We start from the raw sequence: 22,758 nt of genomic DNA on the forward strand, positions 1-22,758 counted from the left end.
GAAGATCCCTTCATAATGAACTTACAATGGAAGTGATGGGGGACAAAATCCACAGTCCTCCTTCTGTGCAAAAATGTATTTAAAAGTTTATCTGAAGTTAATATGAAGCTTCAGCGTCCAAATGAGTCAAATCAAGTAGATATCTTTCAATGTTACAGTCTTTTTAGTGCCAAAGTCCCTCTTTTTGTTACTATACTTCCACTGCAGCTCAACAGGGAAACACTGTCCTCCATCACTTCCATTGAAAGCACATTTGAAGGATCTTTTAATAGTCAGTATGAACAGGAGGAATGATTACAGTGAGGAAAACCTCTTCCACTGTTCATATGGACACCTGACTGTTGTTTTAAGACACGTGAACATATCCTTTATGTGCAAATGCATCCGAGAAGTATTAGAGATTGACAGATATCTAATTATTCAAACCACCTCAGAAGTAGTTATAGACACATCCTCGCCAGATGTTAAAAAAGATGTTAATGCTTATGCCTCACAATATGCTTTACTTCTCCCAAGTATACACCAACAAGCAGTCTGTAGAAGTAGCCACTAGAAGCAAGGGTCAACCACTGCTGCTTACCGGGGGACCAACATTTCACAGGCTCAGTGAAAACACAGCCAAATATGTTTTTAATTGTTTTCATTCATTTAAGAATCATACTATTTGATAAAAGGGTTTTATCTGAGGGAAGATGTCATAATCCATATGGGTAAGTAAGGGCTAATAGAGTTATAGCAGCTTATGTTGATACTCATGTAGCAAAAAAATGACGCATAAACATGATCATATCTTCTGTGTTACACTATGAGACTTGGATGTAATTGATATCTTATCCACACACAAGAAAGCAGAGGACTGCTTCACTTATGGTTGAAGCCAAGTGCTCTTATTGACACAAATCTGTTCTGGTCAGATCAGCCAAATTATGGCAGCTTAATAATAATTTCGTTATGTACCTGTTATTCAACTTGTAAGTTTATAAATTATACAAGGTCGTATTTATTGGGATTTACATTGTTACTATAGATTAATGAGGGGAAAAGGGAAAAACATTCATTATGGGGCCAAATATAGTCTGCCCCTGTCATAATGGCAGTGGACGTTACACTGAAATTAGCCATCGTTCTGTCAGACTCAGGTCAGTCAGTCAGACAGAAGGTGTTCAGAGGGAGTTTATCCATGGGAGTCGTCCATGTGCTTGTGTTAGGTGATGGATAGTTGTTGGCTAGCTAGCTAAACTGTTATTGTTGTTTCTTGGCAGTTACCAGTCAGCTTCAGGTACATTACCACCACACTCTGGACTAAAGTAGAGCTGACCTTGACTTGCATATAGGCTGAGAAATCCAAGATGGATACAATCAGATTTGTGAACTGGCCAACAGAGCAGGTGCGGGTCTAAGGGGGTGCTGATACTTGTTATGCCCCCCCAGACTGAAGCACTGCCACAGGCCACACACATACACAGCTGCACTCCTTCTAACTGGCTGATTAATGAACATAAAACTCAGAAACAACCCTTCTGCAAATCTCTGTAGTGCCTTCCGATTGACTGGTCAGGTGGAATAAATGGCGAGCTTTGGTAAGCCTAGCATTTCATTAAGTATTGTTTTTTTAGTTCACAAATCACAGACTGCACCCAACATAACCAGAGTTGGTATCACTATCAGCTACAGACTCTGTAAAGCAAAATGCATGAATTGATTACCCTATCAGAAATTTGGGGCCACCAATGATAAAGACTGTTTACAAAACGGGACTGACAGGATCATTTCTCCTAGTGCACAAAGAGGAACTTGAGAAGAGACAAACAAAACATAAAACAATGCTTGTTGTAACAATATGGCCCCCTGACAGTTTTTACTGCACCACCAGGCTGGACAGGCTAAATACAGCCCCTCAACAGAGGCACATATATGTGAGTAATTGTAATATGGAAATAATGCTTCACTTAGTTTTGTCATCATTTGAAGTCCCAAAAAACATATCTGGACACATAGCTGACATTTTATGTCAATATTCAGTATTCTAAAGGGGCACTCCAGCAATTTAGTTGGGACTTAAAAACCTAATTGTCAAAAGCAGAGGTTGAGGTATCTTACCTTTTAGTCTCTAGTATGGGGCAAACTCTGGAAAAACACTGGATACAACATTTCCCATCATGAAAGATTCTACTTGCCTGATCAACACCCACATCTTTCAAACTCCACACTCACAGTTTGTAACACAAGCTCTCTGTTGTAATCTTCCGTCAAGCTGAGATAACCCTGAAGTAGACGTCTCCAACATTTTGGACCCAATGTGAAGTGGACCCATGGAAAACTCATGTTACCAAACTACATGTACACACCAACAACACCAGCAGCATGATGAAATACAGTATCTATTAACAAGCAGCCACAGAGCAAAAGAGCAGATATATAACAGTATCCATAGCAACTCATTCCAAAAACAATTTTATAGCTAGATATACTTTATTGATCCCCAAAACAGAAACTACAATAGTTATCACATGCAACAAGAGGAAAAAAAATATTAAAACGAAAACAATCAAAGCCAGGATAACAGTTAAAATAGTCTGAAAGACAGCACTGGACACATGGGGAAGTGAAAACACAAGGCAATAAAACTCCTTAAAGTGCCAACACAGAGCAAATAAAGAATACAAAAGAGCTCACAGCCAGCAGTAGTAAGTAATCATAAAGGCCACTTAATATTCTAGCAAGTCATTGAAAAGCTTCACCACAGCAGCACAAAGGTGTCATTGATGCAGCTGTGCACTAAAAGAACTGTTCAGTCCACTAAAGACACTACTGAGTTTGTGTTCTTCATATGTGTTCGGTCCTAAACTTTGTTCCTGTTCTGTTTTGTTTTTTTTAAAAGAACATCTAAGGAATCTGGAGAAGAGCCAATGATAAGCTATGATGCTCTGGTAAGTAAATAAATTATATATATATATATATATATATATATATAATTAAGTCTTATTTTCACCTCCAGCACCATAGTAAAAGACATAACAAATGGGAGATAGATGCCCAAGACAATCATTTTGTAACAACTATCATTTCTGTGAATCGAGACATATTAAATCAACCAGATTGGAAAGTAAAATTCTGGCTGGTTTCCAGTTCCTCAGAAGGGAGTGGATGCCTCTACCTGATGACATCACTGTGACATCATCAGGGTTATTTTCTCAGACTTTAAAGCTGTTGGCATTGACTGAGTAAGCACTCCTCTTGACTAATAAACTGATTTGTGTGCATGTAAAATTAGTGGAATGCCCCTTTAGGAATTGTCTAGACTTGATATATTCAACTTTAACCCCATTAGGCTATTGCCTGTAGGCAGGTGGTGAACTAACTTCATGAAGCTGTTGGTTCAGTGGATGCAGCTGTGCTCAGTAAGCAGAGCTGCAGTGTATGTTCTCTCCACAGGTGAAGTCAGTTTGTAGCTTGGTCACCTTGTTAAGGCTGAACGACAGTGTTGGTTAAAGAAATGAAACGTGAAGTTGTTTCAGCTGGTGATGATGACTAACCTGACAGCAGACAGTGGTGTGGCTCTCTTGCGGTGCTCTGTCTGCTGCACTTCCTGCTCCGCTGTGGACACCAGCGGCTGCACAGCTGAAGGACACCGGGGAGAGAGACTCCTACCTTGGACAGCTCCAGGAGTTTGTGCAGCCTCTCTGGAGTCTCAGTCGGCTGAACAATAGCAACAAAAAGCAGCAGTTTAACCTTCTGACAGCAGCGCTGGTCGGTGCCTGCAGCTGTCACATCACCCGGTCCCACCGACTCCGGTAGATCCCCGCTTATCTCTTCTTCACACTTTTCCGCATCTTCGCTGTTTTAATCACAGGAGCCTCAGAGTTGTGTATGCAAGGGGGTTCCGCTGTTAATACGCATGCGCGGCTCAGATCGGTCTCTGAGGTGAAGTTGCATTCAAGCGATGTCGGAAATACGATAAAACAGAAACAATTCCGAGCATAAAATAAAATTAACTTTAAAACATCAACGATTTGTTTTATTTTTTAATTCCAGGAAATTGTTTTGTTTTTTTCTTTTGAGTGTTTGAACAGTTAAACTGAAAACATCTTAAATTTTTAAAAAAAAAAGCTGGGCAAAAAACAAATGACAACTTTGACAAGTATGAACTTGAGTGCAGTTGAGTGTGACCAGAGCAGAGCAGGGCTGAAGGATGCAGTTCCTGAGAGGTTTCCAAGGGAACTGGGTGAGTGAGGATCCGAGGCTGAATGACAGGGATTGTGGCAGAGCAGCAGACCAGAGCAGGCGGAGGAATAGATGAAGGGCCAGAGTCAGGGGCAGCAGGACTGAGAGAACACAGAGAATGAGGTTAGTCAGGGAGCAAAGCAAAAACAACTTGCAAACAAGCAGAAATGAGGCTGGAGCGTAGCAACACAAACTGGTCAATGAGACTATGATCTGACAGTGTGGAGATGGCAGAGCTGAGTATTAGTAGGGATCTTGATTGCAGTGATGATGTGCAGCTGGGGGCTCCACCCTGACTCCAGCACACCTGCACGCAATCAGACACACAGAGAGAGAAAGGGAAAGGGAGACAGCAGGTTACTGAGGCACTGATGAAGGTCCAGGGGCAGATATAACATCTATCTCTGTCCAAAGATGGTTTTTGAAGGTGGGTGTGAGGTGAATGCATCAGATCAAGGAGGCCATTTACATCCATGTATATGAGACATGTTAATGACCCGTTTCATCCAAATGTTGTGCTAAACTGCTTAAAAGGGCACTAATGAACTTTCAGTCTCAGTATGAAAATGTATGATGTTATAATTGATATTTTCTCTCTTGGTTTTGTATACTGTATGTTTTACTGATATTTGTCATGTTATATTTTTTGATCAATAGTAGTATTGTGTAAACTCATGTAGGATGGGCAATGTGTTTGTCATGTTATTCTTAATTGCAAAATAACATCCACTTTGTCTTATTATTTGTGTTTAAGATAAAAAATCAGAAATTAAGTGTCTGAATGATGACGAGTCTCCAACACAGTAATGCCATTTATCATAAAATGAATTTTGTTGCTGCACCCTTTTCTGTCAGTCAACATGTACAACTCCCAGTGACAGGCCTTACTGTAGACTGTCTGAGATATCTCTCCCAAGCTTACTGACAATAACATCATTGTTCAACACAGACACCTTTATTTGTCCTCCCAGACACATGCATCTGATCAAAAAAACTTAACTGTGCAAAAGGATGTCTTTGGACATAAAGATTACAGATGCTTAGAGTGCACCATGAAGGCAGCACTACCCCCATCTGTATCTATTCCAGCAGCAGTAACAAGAGTCCTATTGACACACACACACACTCACTCACTCACTGTGCAGCCCGGTGTCCATTTACCAGGCCAGCAGTCAGTGGGAAGAAACCCTGGCAAGCAGCTAATGTGTCAGAGCTGAGATGTTAAACCTCACACTACTCCACAGGCTCCATCATGACAGCTTCTCATCACAACAACACATACATTCAAACATTGATGGTTAAAAATATTAATAAGCATATGACCATATGGTCCTCTGACATGATATACTCATGAATACTTGTGTGTAACCTGATTAGCATTAGAATCCTACAGATATCCTCTGATTAGCTCTACAGTGTAAACTATTCAACACTGTAAAATAGATTTTTAAAAATCTTATTGGTTAATGTGAGTGTGTCAACCTTTATGTAATTAGCACATTGAAAATAGGGTTTTGGGTTTCATACCAGAGTACACATGTTTTTTCTAGAACCAGTCGTTGGTTAAATGAGGTGGAGAACCTTACACTACTTCTTTTCCATTTGTTTCACTGACAAGTGTACAGACTGGTTGAACAGGCAGCATACTGATATGCAAACAGCTGGTTAAGGGTGTATCTACATCCATTTATGGCTAACTGTGGGAGTAGAAATGAGACTTGCACATGCTCCCACTTCCAAAATGAGGAAAATTTATAAAACAGCGCCATGAGTATCATGGCTTTATAAATCTGACAATGATGCATCTGCATATTTCTAGCTTTGTGTGAAAACACAGTGTTAGTCATGAATCTGCAGAGGTTTATGCATCTGACCTCAAGCGTACAAGGCCTTGGTTAAGAGCATATAATTACTTCTGTTAGACTCAATATTGGGTCTTAACTTGGGACTTGATAGCTGAGACTTGAGACTTGAGACAAAAATGACTTTGTCCCACCTCTGCTCTTGTCTATCAGGAGTAAAGGCAGACGTATGTGACATGGTTAAAGCACCACATAACATTATAGGGATCTTGACACCTCTCCTTGAAGGGAGTCTCCAGCATTTCTCAGTGAATGAGCACTAATGTGGCTCTCTGGATTGACTGTTCAGTGGGTGGGACAGAGCAGCAGCACGTTTAATGGATCAATCATCAGCCAGACAGAGTCGTGAATGAGCTGTGAATGTGTGTAGATATTCTATATAGATATACTATGATATAATATACTATAATAGTCAGACTTCCGATAGACATCTAAATTCATTGGTTGCACAAGGTTGTTTAGTTCTTGACCATCTTAAGTACATGTAGGAAAATAATTTTGCATGAATTCTGGCTAAATTATGACTTTTTTCCAACTGAAAAACATGGCTGACTGAGCGACTGTGTCCAGCCAATCCACTTGTGTCACTCCAGCAGAAAATATTTGCCTTCAAGAAAAATTCCAAAAAAGGACAAGGAAAGGAAAATTTTCTGAGAAAATTCAGGAAATTATGTAACATAAAACTTATATACTGTGTTCAAAAAACTTCCAGTAGCTCAGTACTTGTCAGTCAGGCTGCTGTATATTTCCAACAGGTTACTGCAGTCTCTTTAAACTCCCTTCTTATTTATTGCTCCTCAACATGTTATCAAAACACAACGTATAAGGCAAGGTGAGTTTATTTGTACAGCACATTTCAACAACAAGGCAATTCAAAGTGCTTTACATAGAGCATAAAAGGCATCAAGACAAAATAAAAGCAACACAAGGCAATGTAAAAATACATTTAAATACAATTAAAAAGTGTTAAATTGGAAATAAAAATAAGCTAAAATAGAATACGACATAAAAGAGGAGAATAAAAGTTACAGTGCAGTATAAGATATTAACCCTTAAATTTGGTTTAATAAAAGGCAAAGAGAAAAGTTCTTCAGCTGTGATTTAAAGGAACTTAGAGTTGCAGCAGACCTGCAGTTTTCTGGGATTTTGTTCCAGATATGTGGAGCATAAAAACTGAATGCTGCTTCTCTATGTTTAGTTTTGACTCTGGGGACAGAAAGCAGACCTGTCCCAGACCACCTGAGAGGTCTGGTGTGACTGGTGTCACTGATTGAAATATGGCTATTAGTTTTGAGTTAGCCTTGGGGCCGGATGGCTTAAACTGTTTAATTTGCATTAGACTAATCTAATCTGGCCTAATATTACAGACTTTCTTTGTAAAACCAACCCCATATTTTATGAAGTAAGAGAAAGTCTGAGGAGCAGGTGTGAAACATGTTATTATTCATCCAGATATCCTGATAATAGCTTTTAAGGAAGAGACCAGAAAATGTACTGTTTTGTGGTTATGGACAGTATTACTCTGAAACAATCCTTGTGCTTATGATAGATCAGTTTAGGTTGATAGTGACTTAGGATAATGAAAAAAAGCTTCATGAACTTGAATTTCAGTTGATCAGTTTTGAATAGTTCTCATCAGAAGGTAATGGTTTAATAACCATGAGGATTCTATGATTAGTGATTAATGGAGATGGCGATAAGTTATAGGATATATGTGTGACTTGGAGATGGGAGCAGATGTGTGTGTTTGTGTGCAGGTGTCTCTGTGTTTGTATGAGTTCAGTTGTGTGCTCTGGTGTTCTAGTGATAGCTCTGAAAGGGATGCAACATATACATTTCTGTTGGTTCAGGAGAAACTGGATTTTAGATGGAATTCTAGACCACCAAATACTTGAGCTCACTTAATTACTTGTGATTTGATGAACAAATATTAACGATATTTCTGAAAGAGAAAAGGTGTAATATTTATGAGATATTTATTGTACAGTAATGTATCTGGGTCAAATGTGTGAAATGTTAGACGTAGTGTGTGATAGTGAATAGTGAGATTAGAATTCAATGTATAAGCTTACTTAAAAAAAATAAAGCTGCTCTCTTTTCATGTAATTTAACAAATTACATACAAAAAAAAGCCAACGAGGATACTGTATGTCGATGGTTGAGAGTCATCCGTCACTAATATCATTGGGTTATGTTAAACAGTATCAATAGATGTAGTGGTCATAATCTAATTACACTTCATTACTGTCCGCAGCAGGCGCTGGTCCAGGTTACTACATTTGAAGAGGATGATAAATATTTAAATAGTGGCGCTGCTGATGAGAGAGAACAGATTGGAACCTTTGTGCCAAACATGATCCTGTATTAATCACTGCTGTGCAGCAATCCCACAAATAACTGCTTCTATAATGGGATACAAATCAGGCAACCTGGTCTTGACCGAGGCCGGGAAACAGGAGCGTGTCAGAAGGACGTCATGGCACCTGCGTGTGCGCCAACAAGTGCCAGAGCGCCCTTACAGGACGTACTGCTAAAATTATTTTTCAAATTATGTGAAACTGACATTTTCTGCCCGCAGAGTCAGACCGCTCCGTCCATTGTCGGTGTCAGCGTTCAAAACCATATGCTGTCAACTACCCTCCTCTCCAGTGCGCCTGCGCTCCCTCTCCTCCTCCTCCTCCTCCCCCCTCCCTCCCTCCGTCGGTGTGGCTCCGTTCTCTACCTGACAGCTCGTCGGAAGACATGCACAGAACCGAGCCCCGGGCTCCTCACCAGCAGAGATAAAGGGCCGTGCAGGTCTGGGGATCGGGAGTATCGCTGGATACAGAGCGGCTGTTGTCCTGAGCATCCTGCTACACACAGCGGCATGGAGAGCTCCTGATCCCGGCAGGAAGCCTGGAAGAGCACAGCTATTCTTCCCTCGTCTCATCTCGGATCTGCTTGGATATTTCGAGGCCTGACCATGTCTGCGAGAGAAAAGGGGATCCTGACCAAAGACAGTGTCAGCCTGCTGCCCTGTTTCTATTTTGTAGAGGTGGGTTCATCATACTGCATGCTTCTCATTCAGAGACGCTCGCAATTCCATCAAATAGAGCAGTCAGATCAGGAATAACTATTACTGATAATCCATTGTACTTTAAGAAAAGCATTTTTTGCTCAAGAGACATCATCATATGACTTGGCTGATACTATTTTAATATATAGGTCAAACACAACACACTGTATTCTGCAAAAGAAATGTGTGTACAATGAGTTTAGATGATTTTACCCTCAAATAAAAGGCAACATCACGTCACATCACTCTATTATAACAAGATCAAGCGTCCAAAGCTGCTTTTGTATTTCTTACTCACAACCTGATGCCACAGTAGAATACTGGTATGATAACAGACCAACATACACATTCACATTTGAATAGTATCTCTTGAACATGAAGAAGATGCACATGGACACACTACACAACACATTTTTTCTAATTCTGTTTTTCTTTTAGATAACAGATAATGCAAAATAAAAGATAACAGAACTAACAATACAGATGTGTGTACATCATGAATACAATAACATAAACATAAGAAAGCACAAATGAAATACAATACAAATACAACAAATAACACATTCTCTCTGTAAAAATGGTAGAAATGCTTCATATTCCATTTCTTTCTTTATATACACATTAAAACAGACAAAAATTCAGAGACTGATCATTAACGATCCTTGCGATCAGAGATTCAAACACATGCATTTTGATCTGTTGCATCATATTAACAATTCAGTTGACTCAAGCTGGAAATGGCTGCAATATCAACAAATGATTCTGCACAGCCACACACACTGAGTACGTGCAGCATAAAGACATAAAACATGATGAGGAAATTTCCACAACCAGAGAAGCAGACCAACACTGGCAAGTAAATATGAGTGTGTGGTGACAGGGTGGTGCAGCCATGATGGATAAGGACGAGGGAATTCCTAAGTGGCAACAGTGTCTGTTAGTACGGGCCAGTCAACCAGACTCCTCTGGTGATGATTGACATTTTATTTTTTAGTATTATCTTGTTAAAATGTGTTTGTAAGAGATTTGAATGGTGATTTGAAGTGTTTAGTAGAGATTGCATGCAGCTTGTGGTGACTGTCACTTGTTCCCCTGCTGAACACTTTATGCATGCTCTAATTCACCAGTAAGCCCGTGGCTCTACAATCAAACTGGCATCATATATTATGGATTTGCCTCTAATGTTGTGTGATGGATGCTGTTGGAATGACTGCATCATTCCCATGATCTCCTCTCTCTCTCTGCGGAGGCTTGGGAAGGAGATTTCTTCACCTTTGTTTTGTTTTTGGAATCTTTCTATTTACATTTCAGTGCACACAATTAATATGCCTGAACAAAACATTTCAGCCTTGAGGTTTAAAACACTAAAGCTGCTGTTCACTGAAGGATTCTTGCCCTCTATTTTTACAAACAGCAGGAGGCATTTAAACTAGGTCAGTGCTAAAGTTAATTCTGCTCAGTGAACTACAGCATTTGTGCATATAATTATGCCCACTCAGGCTGATTTCTCTGAGTCTGTGTCAGTGGCTGGTTTGCAGAGAGCTGAGGCGGTGAACCCGTTCAGCTCAGTCCCATCCTTCTCTCCTGTAAATCATGACTGCCGTGTTCCCTGATAGATGTGGAGAGGAGATCACAGCCTGCCAATCATGATGCATCCCTCCTCCGTGGAGAGATTTACCTCTGCAATCAGGACTCACGGCTGTTCACCTGACATATAAATTCTTAATGCTGATAGCTCTAGAGGCTGAAAGAAGCAGCTCTCACCCCAGACCTAACCGTACTTCTGCTGTGTCATAATAGGTTTAGCCAATTTGCTCTACACTCATATCACCAGCTGCACACCAGATGTGATTTCTCAAATTGAGCAGTTTACCTACTTTCATTGAGAAGCAAGCATATGATATGGTGGGATGAGTCAGCTGTATCATTGCAGAGTTGGTCGTCTTTATTAAATCTGAGTTTTTTTACCTTGAACAACAGACTTTGGCCGGCATTAAGTGTTTTTTTTTGTTTTCTTGTATTAACATGCGTCAAAGTTGGATGTATCAGACCTCCCTTGTTTGAATTACTTGGATGTTGAGGAAATTACCAGGAAACTGGTATGACATGAAGTTCACAGAACTGAGGACTGTTTCTCTTGTTGGGGAAAGAGTTGACCAATAAGAGCTTTGTAGGCTGCAGTATATAATGACTTTATCCTCCTAGATCGCTATCTAGCTACATCCATAAAACATAGCAACAGAAAAGTGGGCACAGATCTGATGACAGGTGTGGATGAGATGAATGTAGCTGCACAGGTTGTAAGTTGGCTTAAATACAGTAAATGGCAACACTTAAATCCTCATTGCTTCAATTGATGTGAAAAATGTTATGTTACAGCAGCTTCTCTGTGTTGACAAAAAAAGGAAGAAATAGAAAAATGAAAAATAATGTGTAATTATTAGGAATCAGCAGAAAAAGTTATTCAAATATGTAAAATATCAGGGTATGAGAGCCTAAATTCTCATACCCTGATATTTTTTATTTACACTTAAGATCGTGTCATTTAAAACTCTCCTTTGCTTTTCCAAAAATCATAATCTGTGCTGGAACATTATTACATCACATCCAAATAATTGTGCCCAGCGAGCGACAGTAGCTAGACTAATAAAAAAAAAAAAAAGATTGCATTTGACTTATTATATCTGACATATTTTAACCAAGGTTAATAAAAAATGAATAAATTTAAAAAAGAAAGTAATTATCTTTACAGTAAATATACTCTAAAGTAAGTGAGAAATGGTCCATCACAAAGTGGGGTTGCAATAGAACAAACAGACACACGTGGCTAACATTAGTACTTAGAACTCCATTGATTTTTATACATCAAAATCAGCTCACTAGTTGTGAAGAGCAGGTCATTCTCCTCTGCTTATTTTATAATTTAATTATGACTTGACGTAGTTGTCAGATCACATGTTCAAACAAATGCTGTTGCCTAGCAACTTAAAATGTTTAAACATAAAATAAATGCATTTCATACATGGGTACATTTTACCGGGTGGCAGTTCTAGTTATAAATGTTTTTAATCTGGATTCATCTTCACTATTTTTAACATATAGGTGCTACACAACATCATTTTTAGCAAAAGTCAAAGATTGGGGGACATGAATACTTTATTAAAACTTAGTAATGTACAATTGAAACGTTCTAGTGTTAACCTGTTAGGAACTTGACCCATACGAGTAAAGAGTAAAGGTAGGATCCTGCAGCCTCTGCTGCATTGAGTTGGACTGTTCTTTTTTAAAATCTGTCTCTTGTCAGTTTCCTACCTGACTGGGGTTGTTGAGAAGCATCATTGGATAGAAATCCTGGCACAAGAGGTGACAAAACTTAAGGGTGCAATGCTAAACTGTGAAACAGAAGCAAACTTGGTAGAAATACCTAAACCTCCGGTTCCTCCATGTAACCGTGACAAGGAAGAATGTTATTGGCTCAAATACTCCTGTCACTGAAGTCATATGACTTCTTCATGACCTCAAACTTAGTTATTGTTACAAGAGGCTAGAAATCAAATGTACCCAGATGCAGACACAGTCATGGAGACTGGAATTAAGTAAAAGAGATTTATTGCATAGGATGGGGAAGTTGGGCTGCAGGTGAGTGAAGTTTGGGCTGGAAGCTGAGAGCCAGTAGCTGAGGCTGGGACAGGGGCAGATAGGGGCCAAACAAGCAGGCCCAGAGTGAGATCCAGGGAGACTGAGTAGCACAGGGCTGAAGGCAGAACAGCATGACTTGGAACAGATGAGGGGCAGGAAACAGGGGTTGGAGGCAGAGCAGATGAGACCGCAGGGGAGAGGAAACAATGGACAGGAAACAAGCTGAATCAAAAAACTGCAATTTGCCAAGATTCAAAGTGGCTCAAAATGTAGCAGCACTAACTGGCGGCAGAGACTATGATCTGGCAAAGTGGAAGTGGCAGGACTGAATATTTGTAGATGTATTGATCATGGAGGTGAGGTGCAGCTGATGTGGCTCTGCTGCGACTCCAGCACACCTGCAGACAATCACACACACACACAGAGAGAGGGAGAGAGCCACTCAGGGATTGGCAGCAGGTTAAGGAGGCAGTGGGTATATCCCAAGTCTCTTATTTGATCTTTCCTCGCTCTTCGCCTGAACCAGAAGTTGCTCTGGTCCACCATTTTGACGGGCATCCCAAGTCTCTTATTTCTGCTCCAAGGAGTGAGGAGGGATCTCTGAGGAGCGAGGAAACACGACAGCAGCCTTCACACCGGCCAACACGCCCCCTTATTGGATATCAGTTATTGATTGGACGCTGCAGCTGATCAGACTAATCTGATACATCACAACATCACTGCAGTTTCATACCAACGTGGAGACAGATAACAGATTAATGTTTAAGTGTACCCCTCCCAAGTTTTATTCTTTATTTGTTTTCTGATTCATCATCTAGTTAAAAATCTGTGTTAATTGTCAGTCTGATCAACAAAAAGAACCATAAACAACTTTCTTCATTTATTAGACAGATTTTTCTTTTCATGATCATGTTAATTTCCCCCATGAACTGTTATTATGGATCAAGTCAAAGTCAGGCAGAATCTGTCTGTCAGCAAGAAACACATTTTAAACACATTTATATTTTACAAAATATTCGTCATATCCATTCAGTCACATGTGAGGCTGAAAATTCCTCAGCGTCAGGTTTGATGTAAGTTACATAATTTCAATTTCCCCTGAAACATTTAGCCTAATAAATAATTTTCAGTGTTCAAAAGACTGTCTGATCATATTTTGGGTTATTAAACCACAAATTCACAATCAGAATATCAATAAATAAAGACATAAATAATTAATAAATAATATAAACCAATTCTGCCAGTAGAAATAGTTCATGTGCCTCTGAGCAGGACACAGTACGCTGTATAAATACAGAATGCAAAAGGTGTTTGTTGAACAGGTTAACAGAGAGAACTGATAACGTGTATTCACGTCCTTTTTTAGTATTATCACAGTGTACATGTGTGCAGACACAAACCATCAAAAGTCGCTACAGCTGTTAAAGCCAACTGACAGTTGATCAGCTGTGATCAGCTGCCGGCATCATCAGAAACAGACGTCGCCTCACATGATGCTTCAGAGGAAAGGACGTCTCATGTCTCTAAAAACAAATTTCCTTCTTTCCTCTCTCCTCGTTTGGTTTCCGTAAGTGAGGGAAACATGGATGCAATTTAAGAGACTTAGGATGCTCCCATTGAGTAAGAGGTAGATGGCGTCCCTGTTGTTCCAAGGATTGATGTAACAGTTATACATTAGTTTTTACTCATCACAGATTTGGCTCAAAAAAGTGCAACATTGAAGGTTTATAAATATTGGACCTATATTCAGCAGGTAGCCATTGGCATTCACTCCAAATGAAAGGTAATGCTGCTCCGTGTCTGCTTGATGTGTTAATAGACATTTAACATATTCACCATATCAACTCCATAAAGGTGATAATACTATATGTCAGACTGTTAGATTGTATGTGGCATAAAGCAGCAGCTGCAGATATGATCTGTGTGTTCCCTGTAACAGGCGGGCTGCTCTACTTTTGTTTGGACTGAATGAAGTGCAGTGAGGCTCCACTGTGATGCCTCAGGCAGCTTTTCCTCCAAAGTGGAACAAATGGAAGCATGAGGAGGGCTGAACAAGTGTTATCTAAAACTGGGTAAAAACAAAAGATTAAATCAGATGTATAATTGTAGGGAGGGACATGGACATTAGCCTAGATAAAACACAGTGCATATGAAGGGTACAGTGCATCTGCAGACAAGGGTTATGTCTTGAGTTGGTTACCATGTGAGATTAGGTGATCATGGTCCTGCTGTGACTTGTCAGACTGCAGGATGAACCTCAACCAATCATAGCTGGTCTTTCATGAACTGTATGAATTACAAATTATCGTTTCGTGCTCCAAGTCTACTGGATCAGGCAGTTATCGTGTAGTTTGATTTATGGCTTTATTGTAGATGATTGACAGGTTATGAAAACCATGGCCAGTGTTTGAGCTTCTTGTCACTTCAGATGACTTTGATAACCAGGCCTTGTTTGCTTGTAATTTGGCAGTGCCAATCAGTGTTGGAGGAAGTACTCAGATATTTTACATATATAAAAGTACCAATATCACAGTGAAAAAAATACTCTATTACAAGTAAAAGTCCTGAATTCAAAATCTTATTTAAGTAAAAGTACATAAATTGACAACAAAAAGTATCAAAAGTAAAAGTACTCATTATGCACAATGGCTCAGATTAGAGTTTTATATTTATCTTGCATGTATATATTATTTGAACAAAACTGATTTGATGTGCACATGTAAGCAGAATTTAATGTTGGCAAGGTAGAGCTAATTTTAACACCTTATACTGTTGGATATTCTTATCTATAACAATGCATAGATAATAAACTGATTATAAGTTTTTTTGTTTAAAATCTTGATCTGAAAAGCAACTAGTAACTAGGAGAACCAGTACTGAATTGGTACTGGTTCCTGACTGGGCAGTACCAAAATATTGAGAAGCTCCTGGACAAACGGTGCTGCTATCGGTATTTATGTAACGTTGATTCATTCTAACATAGCTGGTGCAGCTGGCTGTAATGAACCTTAATGCTGGTTGCCACCTGCCATAAAAGGGAAAGAAGTATATGAAAGTGCTGCACTCCCAGCAGCGGGCCGAGGAGACAGCCGATCCCTTCAGGCACATGTGCTCCGTGTTCCAGCTCCGAAGTGGCCACCGGAGCTAATCACGACTACTCTAGTCAATGCTTTTGATCCCACCAGGCGCGCTGCAGCACGTTCCAGAAGCGGCCCCAAAAGCAGCCCCCACTCCGCTGCACTAAAGATAAGTCAAGCTCATGGATGTATTATAAGAGCTAGATACTGGATTAAAAATGGTGCCAATTCAGTCCTATAGGAATTGCTCGCCTGGCCGAACGCCAAAAAGTTTCTAGCGTCCAGGTTTGCTTCCGCGTTGTGCGGCCCACTGAATATGCGCAGTAGTGTTTCCCCCGCTGGCCCCGCGCATGAGTTCCCGCTCAGCCTATAGACTGTACATTGTGATGACGTTACGGATTTTTAAATCGCTTTTCTCGGCTCGATGAAAGTTTTACAAATATAAAACCTCCATGGATCAAAAGTTCATAATAGAAAGAGTCATAATTGACATTGTTTGCAGTTCGAGGGGTCTGACTGTCAGCAGTTTTACAGACGTCTCTTTTACAATGGTGGTCTATGGGGAAAATGCTTTTTGGGCTGCAGGGGGATTTTTCGCTGCAATACCGTGAGTGGCCACTGGGAAAAATTAGCTGCAATGCTGAGTGGCGGTGCCCTATCCAGCTCTAATTATACATCCATGGTCAAGTTACACAGAGCATATCGAGCTGGGCAGGAAGTCAGACACAGAAACATCCGGTCAATTTTCAAAACAAAACACCCCATGCAGACTCCCGATCATATATGAACAATAAACTCAATTAAAACAGAAAAATAAAGAAACCGTTTAATGTTCATAACCTACTTACTTACCTAACCAAAATAACAAAGTCTGAGCAAGTTAATAAAATTGGGCAGTTTAGTTGCCCTGCTACTGCAATAATTACAGTAGCCTAAAGGTGCTTTTTCAGCTTTGACTAGGCTGCTGTAATTACTGTAAAAGGAGTGCAACTGAATTTAAAAGGCGGATAGCTTCCCTGCAGTCAAGATGCTCTGCTTCTGAAATGCTCCCAGTGGGATAGGATGCTGTGCAGAGGACGGAGAAAAACCGCATCGGAGCTGGAACGTAGGGCACACCCACCCGGCGAGATCCCAGCGTGAGCCTGAGATGGAGGCAGGAGCAGGAGAGCTGCCCAGAGGAAAAGAGGCCTTGCCCGGGCTTATCAGGCTCCAAGATAATGTTATCCTCTGCCTTCTGCTTAGAAGTGGTGAATTTACAGCTCACAGCAACTTAAGACAATATAGCCTCTGGCTTTTACTTGATGTCTAGTGTCGGCAAAAATGTTGCCGACACTAGACATGACATAGCGAAGTTAGCAGGCATTATTATTATGTTATTAACAGTTGTTAGGATACAGCACTGGTTTAAGCACCTTGTTACATTCCACTACTGGTACCACTACTACTACCAGCAGAAAAACATAGATAGATCTTCAGCTGTGACTCAAAGGTTGTATGTGTAAGAATTGTGAAGCAATTTACATATATTAATTGTTTTATTGCCAATAACACGACTTAAAAAATGAGATCTTCTCTGATTTTCTTGGTTGCCTACAACAGCCTGTGGACTGATTTCTATGTGAAGGGCTTGGGCTTTTTTTTTCACAAAAATCCAAAGGATGTGACATTTATGCACACTCCTGAGTGCCTTGCCTCTCTCCTGCTAACGCCAACAAACGACCAGCACCCATCACAACAAAAACTGTTCTATCTGACCAGAAACACCCTGCAAATATTAGCTCTGTTACCCACCAGGTTGGCTGGTAGCTAGCCACCTAACCATACCAGCTATCACCATTTCTGCCTCCGTCAACTTACACATCCTTTACAACAAAACCATTGCTCCCCAGCCACAGCCCTCTGAGCCTACTGGTATTTAGTAAACATTGTTGGTAAACACGATAGGTAAACAAAGTTGGCGGTTTGTGGGTCTGGTCAGGTTTGGGTGGTTGATTAATGCATATTTTTGCAGGTTGGGCGATGCAGATTGGCTCTCATAATGGGTCAGGTGGGTGTGAGTATTAAAAAACCCTGACCCACGCATCACTAACAGCCAGTGGCCACAGTGCAGCAGGAGCCTCTGTGTGTTTGCTCTGTGTGTGAGTGTGTGTAAAGCAACAGAATGCTGACTGCAGCTCACTTAATGGCCACCAGTGTCTCTAATGAGAAGGAGAGTTTGCCAACCTGACTCCCAGAGGGAGAGTGTTCAATAGGCTGGGACCCAGGACAGCAAACACACAGTTCTCTTATGTTTTCAGTCTTGAATGAGGTACTACTAGCAAGTCTTGGTCAGAGGACCTGAGGCACCTAGCAGAGGTATAAGGCATTACTAGTTCACTAATATATTCTGGAGCAACACCATTCAAACCTTATAGATGAGGAAGAGGATCTTGAATTGAATCCTAAATTTAATGGGAAGCCAGTGTAGTGACATCAGAACCAGGGTGATGTCAGAGCGAGTTTATACTTGACACAAGGGGTTAGTGGCAGTCTTGTTCTAGAATCAACGGTGTGGGTTTTGATTTACAGTTCAGTGTCAGTTTTCACTCGTCAATATCATCGTGCAATCATATGTGATCTGCTCTTATTGGGCTTTAGTTACGTTCCCCACAGTAACTGTGTTTACATTCTCAGTCATGGGATAGAGAGCAACAGTTGGCTGCACATAAACTCACAGAACCAGAGTTACATCCTGGTAACTTCTATTTCACCTTGTCTCTTTACTAAATAGAAAACTATCTCAGAGCAGTCGCTGTCTGTTTTTTTCTTTCTTTTTCAATGTTGTCTTTACTCTCAACACTCCTTAGAGGCATCAGAAACTTGTAGCAGAAAACACAAGCAGTCCAAGATGACCAATCACCATTCTTATTGTCTCCAAGCAGTATCCCCGTAGCCACGCTAGCACTGATGTGTAGTTATGTTTATGAGGTGATGCATATCAGCTTAAGCTTAATCTACTGCATCGCTACTGAGGCTATGCATGCAGCTGCTGTACTGTAGCTACACCACAACCCCTTCATGCACAAACATAAATACAGCTTAAGGCCTATTGCATACTGTTAAGAAATGTGAGCAGTAATGCAAAGGGCCATGCAAGGGGTGTTATCAGAGAAAGCATGTGCATTTGAGGAAAAATTAAGCTGCATTTCTCTTAAATTATATGTTACGCTAAGTGAAAATAGGACCCACAAAATCCTACTAAGAAGAGGTAGATTTATTGTGTCGCAGCAGTTGTTCTTAGTGTGAAGTACTATTTGCATAGAATATCAGCTAGCCTCTCAGCTAACGTTAGCCCTGGCTCTCCATGTGGATCCAACCAGAGCACCGATTCCCGGTTTGTTATTCAGGTTAAAGTGGGAAGAAGCAGTGGGTCTGATGGGCAGCTTGAGTGAAATGGAGCCTGCGGAGGAAACACCGGTACCGTCAAGGAGAAACAGTCCGTCGAGGAGCTGCTAAATTCGGCTGCACAGATAGGAAACACCTTGGCTGACAGGATGTACCACTCTGTTTGGAAAAAAAAATCTTTTTGGTTTATAACAGCAGTTGGCAACCAGCGTATTAGGTGCATTAAAGCGACCTTCTGCTCCGGAGTGTGGACCAGAGATTAAATCCTACACATTAATCCTGTCTGTCTAATGAGCTCAATGAAAACTTTACTGCTCCACCTACTTGGCAGGTTCATTAAAGTTTTAATGCTGAGCTCCTGAACTCCAGTCTTCCTAAATTCTTCCTTCATATATTATCTTTCTTGATCATACTTAGTACAATCTATGCTTGCATGCATAATAGTCTCCTCAGCCATCTGGAAAAAAATATGTGCATATATCAGTATTGGCACATATATCGGTATCGGCATCGGCAATCGACCACAGTGAGCTGGATGTATCTGCATATCGGATAATGGCAAAAAAATCCAATATCGTGCATCCCTAAGTATGAGTATATTTAGTATATTTTTGGCATTATCAGTGTGACTGGTAGACAGAACTAAATGTAACTTTAGCAACCCAGTAATAACACAGCATGATTCACAGGATGAAGTTGATCAGAATCATGTCAGGTTACAGAATATTGCAGGCCCTTTAATACAAACTAAAGACTGAAACCACTGTAAAATGTGGGAGGTAGAATATTTTTTTCTGTTAGCACTCAGTTCATTTGTGTACCGATTTGTGTATCTGGCTGTTAGTCAACATGTCAACAGTCGAGGTCCTTAGAAAATGAGCGATAGTTTTTGGTTGTAATCCTGTCCATCTGTGCTTGTTGTTGTAGTGATCCAAGCAGCATATGCCCATTAAGTAAGTTGGGTTTTGTCCCATGCTCATGAAGTGGGGCTAAAGGCTGTAAGCAAATCACTGTTACTGTATATACATGTGTTATTTGTTTGGTTATGATGCTTTTGAAAATGATTGACATCCAAGGTGTTGACCCTTGACCTTTATGAAATCAGAATGATTCTCGACATAGGAGAAGTTACTTTGAGTAAAGGTTTGTTGTGTTATGTATTAGTTATGATGCTGTTGTATGAATCCTCACAGGTTTAACTGAATAGTTTGATCTCCTTCAGAACTCTAATAATGCATTTTGTTCCATGATTTCTCCAGGCAAAAACCTAAGTACTACAGAAATATTCATTAAAAATCTTGATGTTTCTTTATTTTTAACCACCTCCGGTTATCCTGCAATACATCTATATTTGTAGATAACATGAGACTTTCAGAAGCAGATAAATAAAAAAAAGTACAGCAGCAAATATCAGCATCATACCAGCCTTCAAAAACCCTTATCTGATGACCCCAGAGCAGGCAGACAAACACTGGGAAAAGAGGAAGGACATGGACAGAGATTCAGTCAGCATGAAAGAAAAGAAGTCGATAGTGAGATAGAATAGTAGAATATGTGACATAGATAAAGTCTTTGCATGTGACAGAGACAGAGAGGGAATGAAGACGAGACAAAGAGAATGAGACACAGAGATGAAGCTGGCAGTGAGTGGTAGCAGATGTAGGGCAATGGAGCATCTCTGCTCGGCTGCAGTGAGCTGAACTCTCCCAGAGGAGCTGAGGCTTTTCAGAGAAAGAGAGCGAAAGGAATATTAAGACATTCTGCTCTGTGATTTAACTCTGCAAATCCTTCATTCTGATGGCGCTGTTACTGTCGCTTTATCACTCCTCACAACACCATGCTCTGTAATCATCTGGTCATCAGTGTCAGTAAAAGCAGCCAGCTAGTTTGTTAGACAGTCAGTCAAACACTCAGTTAGTAAACCAGCCATTCACTTAAACTATCCACCAACAGTAAGCACAGAAAGTCAGCCAGAAGCAGCTCATTTGCAAAAGATGAAGGCAGATATGCTGCAGTTGTGCCTGATGAAGAGTGCTGAGCTTGAAACCTGAATGCTGTACAACAGCCTCTTACTGTTAACTTACTCTGTGCATCAACAGAATGGTTTTATCCTGGAGGTTTCATCAGCCACTTGACTAGTTGAGTAGTCGACTAATAAAACCAATTGTCAGCACTGTGGTCAGTAGTCCACTATGATTTTAGCCACTATCACCACAACCCTTACTTTTCTGCAGCATTCATATATTGTAGTAAGCTAATGATAGACTTACTGTTGACACTAACACAATACTACCTGCATGTTTCATTATAAATGCACTTTAATATGAATGCAGCAGATGGCCTTTATTGTGAAACAACCACAGGAAGTGTTGTCCATTCTATCTAATTTGTCTTAAAAAGAGATTTAGATATTTTTCAGCACTTCTTGTGAGAGATGGTATAAAGGAGTTATGATATCTCTGAAAAAGCATGATGAGGAAGAGAGGGTAAGAAAACCAAAAGACCTGACAACAAAGAAGTTTTATTGAACTTTACAAAAACTCTCAGTCAAAGCTCTTGAGGTTAAAGGAGACTGGTTTTGATCTGTCAGCAAAAAGGTGGATGCTCACACATGAAGTGGTCAGATGAAGAGCAGAAGCAAAGCATTAGCTTATAATGAAGATGAGACTCCTCCCTCATATACCTGTCCTGACACCTGTGGATGTAATGTTACAGAGAGCAGCTGTCTGCAGCAGGGCTCTGATCAGCTGATCACAGCAGCTCAGAGCAACTGTATTGTTGCATGTATTTAATGCCAGGATCAGACTACACAAATTCTTTTATTGTCGCCGACAAATTTCCAGCATCGGGCCTTGATTATGAATGTTGGGAAGGATAAACAGGCCTTCCAGTGTGACATAATCAAACAGCATTGTGGCATCTGGGACGCCCCAATGAAAAGTCTAGCATCTCTGATCAATAGGATGACAGTGTTCTCTAAACATCAGCACAGAAAGTCAAAGCTGTCCAGCGGCTGTCTGGCCGAGCTGAGCTGCATTTAGTGTGTCAGACAGCAGGGAGAGCAGCAGCTCATCTATGCCTCCTCCTCAGGCTGATTCAGGTAGGAACACCTGCCATCAGTCATCAGTGACTGTTTTCTTGATTAGGTTTTTGTTTCAGGTTTTTGTTTGATTAACAGTCCCTCCTCCCCAACAACCTATGAACTTGTGCAAGGTCATGAACTATGATTGGTCGGGGTCATACTTGTAGTGTTGCCAATCTCTGTTGTGAAAGACAAAAACATCCCAAGATGTCAGATAGGATAGCTGCTCCACAGAGTTGCTAGATTAAAATAGATCAAGCTTCAGGGTTAACACCTGTCACTATTCAACTGCTGGTAAACAAAACTCTGTAACTCTGCTTGGTTATCAAGGACCTGTGACACACTAGCTCACACTGCATTCATAGCCTGCCTGTCCTGGACACATAATCTCTCTCTCATTTAAAACATACTACAAAAAAGACAAAGATAACAGAA

At 40.5% G+C, this 22,758-nt stretch overlaps 2 protein-coding genes across 2 annotated transcripts in view; one reads left to right on the top strand and one right to left on the bottom strand.

The window, feature by feature from the left end:
* plppr5b (phospholipid phosphatase related 5b) overlaps nt 1-3,992 on the bottom strand; it is a 173,678-nt gene extending 169,686 nt beyond the window's left edge. Inside the window, exon 1 of the mRNA XM_042399259.1 lies at nt 3,537-3,992. The gene's annotated coding sequence lies outside the window, so the exon portion shown is untranslated. The remainder of the gene's footprint in view (nt 1-3,536) is intronic.
* A 65-nt stretch (nt 3,993-4,057) lies between these two features.
* Nucleotides 4,058-22,758, top strand: part of LOC121888504 (2-lysophosphatidate phosphatase PLPPR4) — a 53,399-nt gene continuing 34,698 nt past the window's right edge. The window contains exons 1-2 of the mRNA XM_042400067.1: nt 4,058-4,651; nt 8,665-9,120. Of these exons, the coding sequence (XP_042256001.1) occupies nt 9,049-9,120 (72 nt within the window). The 5' untranslated portion in view covers nt 4,058-4,651; nt 8,665-9,048. The remainder of the gene's footprint in view (nt 4,652-8,664; nt 9,121-22,758) is intronic.

The sequence above is a fragment of the Thunnus maccoyii genome, chromosome 21 (assembly GCF_910596095.1).
Source record: "Thunnus maccoyii chromosome 21, fThuMac1.1, whole genome shotgun sequence".
In the NCBI taxonomy this organism is placed as follows: Eukaryota; Metazoa; Chordata; class Actinopteri; order Scombriformes; family Scombridae; genus Thunnus; species Thunnus maccoyii.